Here is an 11600-nt window from a genome sequence, read left to right as displayed (position 1 = left end):
GAGAAAGGAGAGAAAAACAATAAACATCAAACTCAATGAAAGAAAGACCTTACTGTTTTTTGGGTTTTTTAAAGTTCTGTATTTTTGGAGAAATTGAACATTCAAATATTCCATTAAAAGGAAGGTAAAAATGTATTTATCACAAAACACAAGAACTTACCTAAGACTTGATGAAATTAAAGGGAATTAGTCCCTAGTTTGAGGAAAATTCCAGACTCTCTATATTTCAGTTGCACAGTGAAGAGTATGCATTAAATGGAGACAACACCAAGATCAGTTTCTTTGAAAGAGAATGAGAGACACTTAAGCAATAGTAAACTTGACGTTTAGTTATACTATTTCTGTAGATAGAAAAACTGTAAGAATAAAGTAAAATAGGTCAGAGGTAATTAAGGTAATACTAGCATATGCTTATAATTTTATACTCACTCAAATTTTATAATTCTCAGGATTGTGCTAGGCATCAAAGGTAATTCCCATTCGGCTAAGAGACACAAGGTTGGGCACAGTGGTTCACATGTGTAATCCCAGAACTTTGGGAGGCCAAGGCAGGTGGATCACCTGAGGTCAGTAGTTCGAGACCAGCCTGGCCAACATAGCAAAACCCCGTCTCTACTAAAAATACAAAAAGTAGCTGGGCATGGTGGCGGGCGCCTGTAATCCCAGCTACTCGGGAGGCTGAGGCAGGAGAATCACTTGAACCCGGGAGGCAGAGGTTGCCGTGAGCCAAGATCACACCATTGCACTCCAGCCTGGGCAACGGGAACGAAACTCCGTCTCAAAAAAAAAAAAAGGACACAAGTACTGTTACTAAGTACATAATAGTCGTTGTTTAAAACCCAAAATAAGTGATGAAGACAAGGCCAGAGGAAGGCACTAGAAGCATAAGGGAAGATTTCATAAGGGAGGTGGGTGGGAGTTGAACTGCATCTTTAAAAATCACAAGATTTGAAGAAGAGAAAGAGGAAGAGCTTTCAAGGTGAGGAACACACCACAAGCTCAGGGTGGAGATGAGGAGCATGGCCTGCTTTGGAAATAATGTTTGAAGCCAAATATTGAAATGGTTTACATGTCAGAACAAAGAGCTGAACTTCATTTTGTAGGAAGTGGGGAGCCACTGAATAATATGCATGAATGAAAACAAAATTTTAGAAAGATTGATCTGATGACTAGGTCCAAGATTTAAAGAGAAGAAATTTATTTATTTATTTATTTATTTATTTTGAGACAAGCTCTCGCTCTATTGCCCAGTTGCAGCTCACTGCAGCCTAGGTCTCATGGGCTCAATGGATCCTCCCACCTCAGCCTCCCTAGCCTACAGGTACCCTCTGCCACACCTAGCTAATTTTTGTATTTTTTTGTAGAGATGGTGTTTTGCCATGTTGCCTAGGCTAGTCTCAAACTCACAGACTCCAGTGATCTACCCGCTTTGGCCAATCAAAGTGCTGGAATTACAGGTATGAGCCACTGTGCCAAACCAAGAAATTTATTTTCATATTTTGAGATTTGTTATTGAAAATTACAGATTTTTAAAAATGCAATAACATATAAAAGTACATCATATATGGTTCAGTCTTACTGAACCATTTAATATAATATTTTGTCAAAGTACTCAATTTATAAATAAAATATAAAAATCATTAATTGTGACAAATATTTTCCTAAAATCTTCCAAAAGGAAACTATATATGTGTGAATACATATAATTTGCTTGTGTATCAATCATATGTATAATTTATCTTTCTTTTTTTCTCAGAGTCTTGCTCTGTCACCCAGGCTGGAGTGTAATGGTGCAATCTTGGCTCACTGCAACCCCCGTCTCCCGGGTTCACGCGATTCTCCTGCCTCAGCCTGCCAAGGTTTACAGGTGCCTGCCACCACACCTGGATAATTATTTGTATTTTTAGTAGAGATGGGGTTTCGACATGTTGGCCAGGCTGGTCTTGAACTCCTGACTTCAGGTGATCCACCCACCTTGGCCTCCCAAAGTGCTGGGATTACAGGCATGAGTCACTGCGCCCAGCCAATTTATCTTGTTAGAATGATTGTAACTGTATTCTGTAAAAGGCCGGTGTTAATAGATTGCTTAGCTACATTTTAGAGTATGCTTCACTAGAGCCTTAAAAATCATTACATATATATCCTCTGAAATGTATTATTGCTTTGATATTTTAACAATGATTAATTACATTCAATTATGACAATTAAATGTTTTTCTAAATTCCCATATATGTAGAATTTTATTTTTTACAAACAGTAACTTTATGAGGGCCTTAAGAAATGATTAATTTAGGCTGGGTGTGATGGCTCACGCTGGTAATCCCAGCACTTTGGGAGGCTGAGGTGGGCGGATCACCTGAGGTCAGGAGTGCGAGACCAGCCTGACAACATGGAGAAACCCCGTCCCTACTAAAAATACAAAAAAGTTAGCTGGGTGTGGTGGCGCATGCCTGTAATCCCAGCTACTCGGGAGGCTGAGCAGGAGAATCACTTGAACCTGGGAGGCGGAGGTTGTGGTGAGCCGAGATCACTCCACTGCACTCCAGCCTGGGCAACAAGAGCGAAACTCCATCTCAAAAAAAAAAATAAAAATAAAAAATAAATGATTAATTCAGCTAAAGACTAATAGATACTGTATATTTGCAATTGTTGGAGAGCTCGATTTGTATAAATTGTTTATTTTGAATCTTTCTGAGCTCACTCACCATTATGTGCTAATTTTTACCCTGAGAAGTGTCAATTATGATGACATTTTGGATTAGAAAACTACTTTCATCCTGTTTTATGGGAGATTTTTAGAGCATTTTTAGAGCATTCTATAAATAAGGATACATCATGGATAGGGGTTCGGCAGTTTTCAGTAGCTGGTAGATACCTGTACCTTAAGCACACTCTTTGTCTTAAATAAAGACAATAGACCAATGCATAGAATTTTTGTTCTGAGGATCTAGACTTTATCAGATACTTCCTATACAGCATTGCATAAGACATAGATGCTTCATTGTTTTTAACATGAGCCCAGTTGAGTCTCTCTAATATTAAAGCATTGGGTAATAAATGCCTTGTTAAAATGTGTTTATCTTATAATGGTCTTGTTTGTAACACTATCTGGATTGTTGCTAGAATGCCCCCAGATCTCCAGAAATGTGGAATTTGATCTAAAGCAACCCACACCCCTCCCAGTCAGGCAAAAGACACAGATAATTCAGAAGATGCTTGAAACTAATTATACAATATCAGTGCATTTTAAGCATTTTGTGAATGTCATTGGCCTCCATGTTGCTAACTCCAACAGATATTTTTTCAGTTCTCATTTTCCTTGATCTTTTGGTAGCCTTCAACTCTGAGTACCACTGCCTCCTTTTTAAAAGGCCCTCTTTTCCTCTGCCATTAGTAACACTAAACTCACTCCTGGCTTTTCTTCTTCAGACTCAGGAATACTTGCTGGGTCATCCTTTTCTACCCAGCATTTAAATTCTGGAATTCAAACCCTCAGTTTTAGGACCCTCCTAGGAGTTCAGTGATCATTTATTGACTCTTACAATCCCTGTCAAAAACACAAACTGTTTGCCTATTGTTACTCTATTTTTAAATGATGAAAACTGAATTTTAATACTTGAGAGGCATGTCACTTCTTCCTCTCCCACAATCCTTACTCTGTGTAGGCATTTGGGTTAGCCCTTGTGTTACCCGAGGCTCATACTGCTTCAGCAGCAGGGCTCCTGCACCCTTAGTTCCTTCCCTAACGAGGCCCTCACCAGCCACCTCCCATCCCCATCCTCCAACCATAGCACAACTGACAGTCTCAGGTGAGCTTTCCCAGATGTTTCTGGCCAATTAACAGACCCTGTTAATCATCTCATACCATCTAATACTGCTCTTCCATCATGCACTCTGCAGTTTGTTAAATTTATTTGTGTAATTATTTGATTAATGTTTGTCTCCCCACTTGACTATAAACCCCATAAGAGCTGGGATTGTGTGTGTGTGTGTTTGTGTGTGTGTGTGTTTTCTCATCATTGCATTACTAGCACCTAACCCAGTGATTTCATGAATGTCTTAAGGAAGTAAGAGTCTCCTATTTCACGGTGTTGATGTATTTCAGACTTCTAAAAATTTGCTGTTGAGACCAGCTGAAATGGTAAGTACTCTGAATTTTAATTTACTCAAAATAGGCACTTCAATACATTTTACTTTATCAAAACAAAGTAGCTTTCCATCCTTTCTTTACACAGCAAGGATTACCATACTCCTATAGTCAAACTCTTCCTAGAGTTTACACAGAAGTGCTGGTAGTCTTCATTTTCACAGAACAACATAGCATACTCTTAAAATGAGGAGAATTTCCTGAAGAGTCATCAGAGAATTATTATTATTATTGTTATTTTAAGACAGAGTCTCGCTCTGTCACCAGGCTGGAGTGCAGTGGTGAGATCTCGGCTCACTGCAGCCTCCACCTCCCGGGTTAAAGCGATTCTCCAGCTTCAGTCTCCCAAGTAGCTGGGATTACAGGCACGCACCACGACACTTGGCTAATGTCTGATGTGCTCTCACTAAGGTAAGAGTCTATTTATGCCTGGGAGATAGAGGAAGCCTACAGTCTGGAAGCCCAAAGCAGTGCTCAGGCCCAGTTTACTGGAGTATTTGTAGCAAAGTGATGCTTAATTCTCATTTGCTAGTGTTCTCTATTCATCCATTTTCCTTGGGGGATCTTGGGTGTGGTTGTGTGTGGCTACAGCGTAGGGACAAGATTCTGTCATCTTTGTGTTAGGCGGCTGTAGTGCCTTTTATTTTTGTTTTTGTTTTTGTTTTTATTTTTGTTTTGAGACAAAGTCTCCCTCTGTTGCCCAGACTGGAGTGTAGTGGTGCAATCTCGGCTCACTGCAACCTCCGCCTCCCAAGGGCAAGTGATTCTCCTGCCTCAGCCTCCGAAGTAGCTGGGATTATAGGTGTATCCCACCATGCCTGGCTAATTTTTGCATTTTTAGTAGAGACAGGGTTTCACCATGTTGGCCAGGGTGGTCTTGAACTCCTGATCCCAGGTGATCTGCCCGCCTTGGCCTCCCAAAGTGCTGGGATTACAGACCTGAGCCACCATGCCTGGCCTATAGTGCCTTCTTTTTTGTTTTTTTTTTTTTTTTTTTTTTTTTTTTTTTAACACAGAGTCTCGCTCTGTCACCCAGGCTGGAGTGCAGTGGCACAATCTCAGCTTATTGCAACCTCCGCCTCCTGGGTTCAAGCGATTCTCCTGCCTCAGCCTCCCAAGTAGCTGGGATTACAGGCATGTGCCACCATACCCGGCTAATTTTTTGTATTTTTAGTAGAGACGGGGTTTCACCATGTTAGCCAAGATGGTCTCAATCTCCTGACCTCGTGATCCGCCCACCTCAGCCTCCCAAAGTGCTGGGATTACAGGCATGAGCCACTGCACCTGGCCTTTATGGTGCCTTCTTAAGGTGAATAGCACCTCACCCTGATTTTTAACATGTAGCATTTTGCATTGCACTATATCTACTGAAGATGTTAATCACTTCTGCATCTTTCCATAGCTTTCAACGTGATACTTTTCAATGGCTGCATAATTTCATTAATACACCTAAATGTAAGGTGTATGTAAAGGAAAAAGACAGTGAAATCCTTGTGTGGTTATTCATACAAGTCCCTATTTAGGGAGCAAATGATTATGTGGGGCCAGGATATCATGGCTGTTAAATGACTGCCCATGTGACACTGGGCAGGGAGTGCCTCTAATTCTAGGCAGGCTAGAGATGATGTTTTTGGAACCAGGAGGGAAAAGCTAGAAAAAGTGGCATAAATATAGGAAAAGAATAGGAATTTCAAGAATTGAGTATAGTCTTAAATGTTGACCAAAAAAAAGTAAATTGAGCCCTGAAAAATGATAGAATTTTCCAATTAGGTTACTAATGATTTTACCAGCCTGGCCAACATGGTGAAACCCCATCTCTACTAAAAATACAAAAACATTAACGAAGTGTTGGCACACGCCTGTAATCCCAGCTACTCAGGAGGCGAGGCAAAAAAGTCACTTGAACCTGGGAGGCAGAGGTGATAGTAAGCCGAGATTGCGCCACTGCACTCTAGACCGGGTGACAGAGCAAGACTCTGTTTCAAAAAAAAAAGAAAAAAAAATCAATTATGTTACTAATGATTTTAGGAAAAGAAATTTTATCTCTGTTTTGGGGCCAGAGGTAGGGAAAGGGAAAGGGTTAAAATTAAGTATTTACTGGCCAGACGAGGTGGCTCACATCTGTAATCCCAGCAGTTTGGGAGGCTGAGGTGGGCAGATCACAAGGTCAGGAGTTCGAGACCAGCCTGGCAAATATGGTGAAACCCCCGTCTCTACTAAAAATACAAAAATTAGCCAGGCATGGTGGCACATGCCTGTAGTCCTAGCTACTCGGGAGGCTGAGGCAGGAGAATCACTTGAACCCGGGAGGCGGAGGTTGCAGTGAGCCGAGATCGTGCCACCGCACTCCAGCCTGGGCAACAGAGCGAGACTCCGCCTCAAAAAAATAAAAATAAAAAAAATAAGTATTTACTATCTGCCAGGGACTATGTTGGAAATTTTTCTTGCATTACCTCATTTTACAAGTCACAGTGGGGAAACTGAGGGTTGGAGTAGTTCATTAACCTGCCCACAGTCACATAGGGCAGGTTACCCAGGTCAGTCTTCATTCCACTGCAGTCAGAAGTGAATGAAGATTAAGGAAGCAGAGACAAGGAGTATGAACAATTCTTTCTGGAAGAATGATGGGGAAAGAAGAGAAAGGATTGATAAAGTATAGCGACAGGTAATCTCTGCTTTTATAATAAAAATAAAGCTCAGCTCCTCTGAGGTTGACACTGAAAAAGAGTAACTGCAGGGGCCAGAAGCAGAGAGACCAACAAACCCTGGCCCCTGCCCTGGAGATTCATCTTTCTCCCGAGACTCTCCCTCTGATGATCTTGGCTCCATCGAAGCCTCCTTGGGTCATTTCTTCCTTCATATCTGAGGTACAGGCAATGGGATGACAAAAGGCATTTTTCAACATCTCTCCACAACTAAGTCAAAGCTGAAAAGTTTAAAGGACTTTTCTGAACATGAGGGCAATGTTTCCCAACCTTTTGAGGTCATAGAAACTGCTCTGGACACCAGTTTAAATATACAGAATCTTGGGGGACGTGGATTTTGAAGGTCTGCAGTGGGAGCCTGGGAAAAGGTATTTTAAAGTAATACCAGTTACCCTTAAATTTCTGCAAGTTCTAGTATCACTGTGCTGGCAAGTAACAAAGAGAAATAAACACAGTAGCATAAAGCCTGGCATGTAGCCTGGCTCACAAAAAAAAAGACCTGCTTATAACCCCATTCTGGAGTCCTCACCTGCCCCTGCAGGTTTGATGCTATCTTGACACATGCTGGCTATTTTTATCTCCTAGGAAACAATCTAGGCCCCACAGATGGAGGCCCTTTGCCAAATTATAAGGTGGTGGGGGAGGAAGGGAAGAGGCTTCTTCACTCAATAATTTTTCCTTTTCTTTTTCTTTTTTTTTCCTTTTTTTTTTTTTTTTTTTATGGAGTTTCACTGTTGTCACCCAGGCTGGAGTGCAATGGCCCAATCTCAGCTCACTGCAACCTCCACCTCCCGGGTTCAAGCGATTCTCCTGCCTCAGCCTCCCGAGTAGCCAGGATTATAGGCACCCACCACCACACCCTAATTTTTTGTATTTTTTGTAGAGATGGGGTTTCACCATGTTGACCAGGCTGGTCTTGAACTCCTGACCTCAAGTGATTCACTCGCCTTGGCTTCCCAAAGCATTGGGATTATAGGCATGGGCCACCGTGCCTGGCCACTCAATATTTTTCAAAGACCAGGTTGTTAGTCTTTTTGTTTTATTTTTTGAGACAGTGTCTTGCTCAGTTGCCCAGGCTGGAGTGCAGTGGTGCAGTCATAGCTCACTGCAGCTTCTAACTCCTGGGCTCAAGTGATCCACCTTCCTCAACCTCCTGAGTAGCTGGGACTACAGGTGCATGTCACCAGGACCAGCTAATTTTTTTTTTAACTTTTTTTTTTTTTTTTTTTTTGTAGAGACAAGGTCTCACTAGGTGGTCCAGACTGGTCTCAAACTTCTGGCCTCAAGCAATCCTCCCACCTTGGCCTCCCAAAGTGCTGGGATTATAGGCATGAGCCACTGTGCCCAGCAGTTGTTAGTTCTTTACCAGCACATGATGTAAGTCTTCCCAACACAGACAAGGTCTAGCTTGGCCCGCCAGACTGCTTCTGCCTTGTTGTCCCTCCAGCAGTGAGTGGCAGAATGATGGCAGCCAGCTTTCTCCCACAGGCTGCTCAGTCTGACTACGCATTAGTATTAGGGAAGGTGACCATACATGTTCAGGTTTGCCTGGGAAGAGTCCTGATCACACCTTTGAGCCCAGACTCTCCTCCACTTAGTCTTTCATTTTCATTTATTAATTCCCAGTTTGGATGATAAATTACATAGTCACCCCGTCTGTGAACAAAAGAGCTAGAACAAAAATACAACTCCACAAAAGCAAGAAGTGGACTGCCAACAACTTAATAACTTCCATGGATCAAGGAAATCATGCTGTGACACCACACACATCATTTCAACTCATCCTCACAGCAACCCCACAAGGGAATTTTGGAGACATGAATTTTGCAGATAAGGAAAGTAACAGGGTGAAGTGAGTTGGCCAGGGTCATCCAACTATGAGGAACAGAGGTAGGGTCAAAGATCCATCTGCATGAGCCCAGCTCCTGCTCTAGATGGGCCTACCTGCCTCCTCAGGGCATGTGGTCACCTCACCCACCAATTACTGACTGCGTTAAGAAATAGAATTTTACCAAGAAAGTTGCTTGATTTCAACATGAAAGAAATACTCTCAATATTCATATTTTTCATCTTAAATTTGAAAGTAGAAATCTGCTTTCTGCAGCTGTGTGTCTAATTCAGCTCTTGTTTCTGTAACCTAGTTTGAAAGAAGCAACTAAAGAAAGAAACTTTGAAAGAAGCTTCCAAAAGAAGCAACTAAGTCTACAAAGGCACAGTTTGACTCAAATGGATCCAACTGATTAGCAAATGGAAAATAACATGGAGGAATATATTTTGCATGACAAGCATAGCAGCTCCAAGTCATGCCTAATGAAGCCAAAAATTTAAGTGCAACCCAGAGAATGGATGGTTCAGAATCTTTTTTTTTTTTTTGAGATGGAGTCTCGCTCTGTCACCTAGGCTGGAGTGCGGTGGCGCGATCTCGGCTCACTGCAAGCTCCGCCTCCTGGGTTCACGCCATTCTCCTGCCTCAGCCTTCCGGGTAGCTGGGACTACAGGTGCCTGCCACCACGCCCGGCTAATTTTTTGTATTTTTAGTAGGGACGGGGTTTCACCGTGTTAGCCAGGATGGTCTCAATCTCCTGACCTCGTGATCTGCCTGCCTCAGCCTCCCAAAGTGCTGGAATTACAGGCGTGAGCCACCGCGCCCGGCCCAGAATCTTTTTAAAATTTTTTTTTATTATTATTTTTTCTGAGATGGAGTCCGGCTCTGTGGCCAGGCTGGAGTGCAGTGGCACAATCTCAGCTCACTGCAACCTCTGACTCCCAGGTACAAGTGATTCTCCTGCCTCAGCCTCCTGAGTAGCTGGGATAACAGGCACGTGCCACCACGCCCAGCTAATTTTTGTATTTTTAGTAGAGACGGGGTTTCACCATGTTGGCCAGGATGGTCTCGATCTGCCTACCTTGGCCTCCCAATGTACTGGGATTACAGGCGTGAGCCACCGTACCCGGCCCAGAATCTTTGCCTTTTGTTTGCATAGTTTAATCTTCTAAACCAGTTGCTTTCCCAAAAAAGGTGACTTAAAGTCATAGCCTTTGTGTTCATCACCATACTCTCCATAGTTTTACAAATTATTCAGTTTATTTTTAAAAGGGGTAATTTTTAAAATTTTTATTTTTAATTCCGAAGCATTCCTTTTACTACATGCTCTTGAGGGAAAAAAAAAATCACACATAGTGATTGTGTGTGGTAGTGATTATGTGTGGCCTAAGTGGCAATTGATCAATACCCCAATCTCAAGCCTGTACATTGTTACTGGTTGACTGGTTGGTTGCCTGGTGGGCTTTTTGTCCTTCCAGATGTTTTTCTACCTTCTGCCTTTTCCAATAAAGCTTCCATTATAGGCGTATTTTCCTTCTTCCCTGCATACCCCACAGAAGGAAAGCTGCTAAAATCTCAGAGCCGGAAAGTTCCAAGGGGGCTGCAGCAGCCCCTCTCTCCTAGTTTTTGTTCACCCTTACTAAGAGCAAGGCAGCTCAAGTCAGATTGCTGCATGTGCATTTTGACTCCATCATTGAGCAAGTTCATTTATTCACTATTCATTCAGCAACATTTGAGCACTTCTCTCTTCCTCCATGGCCACCATTCTAGCCCATGCCACCATGATTTATTGTTTCTGTCTTTGATGCTGAGCCTGCCTCCCTACAGCCACATCGTCCTTCTACACAATCATATCACTGCTCTGCTTACATCCCTTCCCCAGCTTCCCACCCACTTAGTCCAAGTCCAAGTCGCTTGGTTGGGAGCCAACAGATTCCTACAGGTCTGCCATCTCCCCAACCCATGGCCAAGCCATCTCTGACTTCTGCCTGTGCGCTCTACTCTAGCCACATCGGCCTCCTTGCTATTCCTCAAACATGCCAAACTCGCCTCTTCCTTAGCACCTTGGCATTTGCTTTTCCCTCTGCCTAGAATGTTCTTCCTCCAAAGTCTACCTGGCTCACTCCTTCCTCTCCTTCAGTTGTTCTGCTCAGATGTCACCTTCGTGGGAAAGTCTTCCTGGCCATCCTATTACAAATGGTGGCCTCTCACTGCCACACAGCACTCCCTGGTCTCCTTTCCTGCTTCATTTTTCTCCATGCCACTTATCGCCATCTGACATACTTTGTATTTCTTTGATTACTGTCTCCTCCCACTAGAATGTGAGCTCTGTACAGAAGCAATATGCTAGCAGCTATAAGAGTGTCTGGCACATGGCAGGCCCTCAGTAAATATTAGTTGAATGAATGAATGAAGAGTTTGCATGCAGCAATGGGGAGCCAGATCAGGTAAGGCCTTGTAAGTCCTGGAAAAGACTTTGGGTTTTATTTTAAATATGAAGAGAAGCCATTGGAGAGCACATCATCTGATATACAGTTTAGAAAGATCACTCTGGGCTAGGAGTGGTGGCTCATGCCTGTAATTTCAACGCTATGGGAGACTGAGGCAGGAGGATCACTATAGGCCAGTAGTTCAAGGCCAGCCTAGCAGCTATGCACGGTGGCTCACACCTGTAATCCCAGCACTTTGGGAGGCCAAGGTGGGCAGATCACCTGAGGTCAGAAGTTCGAGACCAGCCTGGGCAACATGGTGAAACCCCGACTCTACTAAAAATACAAAAATTAGCCAGGCATAGTGGTGGGCGCTGGTAGTCCCAGCTACTCAGGAGGCTGAAGCAGGAAAATCACTTGAACCCGGGAGGCAGAGGTTGCAGTGAGCCAAGATCACACCACTGCACTCCAGCCTGGGCAAAAGAGCAAGACTC

At 43.1% G+C, this 11600-nt stretch overlaps 1 protein-coding gene across 4 annotated transcripts in view; it reads left to right on the top strand.

Annotated features, from left to right (window-relative positions):
- The window catches only part of LOC745092 (uncharacterized), a 125386-nt gene that overhangs the window by 89461 nt on the left and 24325 nt on the right, over positions 1-11600 (top strand). For 2 of the 4 annotated variants that reach the window (XR_010150716.1, XM_063792559.1), the window contains exons 4-5: positions 1365-1457; positions 4106-4141. Coding sequence is in view for 3 of the 4 variants with exons in the window: in XM_063792559.1 (XP_063648629.1) it covers positions 1365-1457; positions 4106-4141 (129 nt within the window). In the remaining variant the exon portion in view is untranslated. Of the gene's footprint in view, positions 1-1364; positions 1458-1756; positions 3075-4105; positions 4357-11600 lie in introns of those variants that run through there. The other 2 variants (XM_054665321.2, XM_063792558.1) reach the window with 2 other exon arrangements.

Source organism: Pan troglodytes, chromosome 14 (genome assembly GCF_028858775.2).
Source record: "Pan troglodytes isolate AG18354 chromosome 14, NHGRI_mPanTro3-v2.0_pri, whole genome shotgun sequence".
Lineage (NCBI taxonomy): Eukaryota > Metazoa > Chordata > Mammalia > Primates > Hominidae > Pan > Pan troglodytes.
This window is presented reverse-complemented; position numbering and strand designations above follow the sequence as displayed.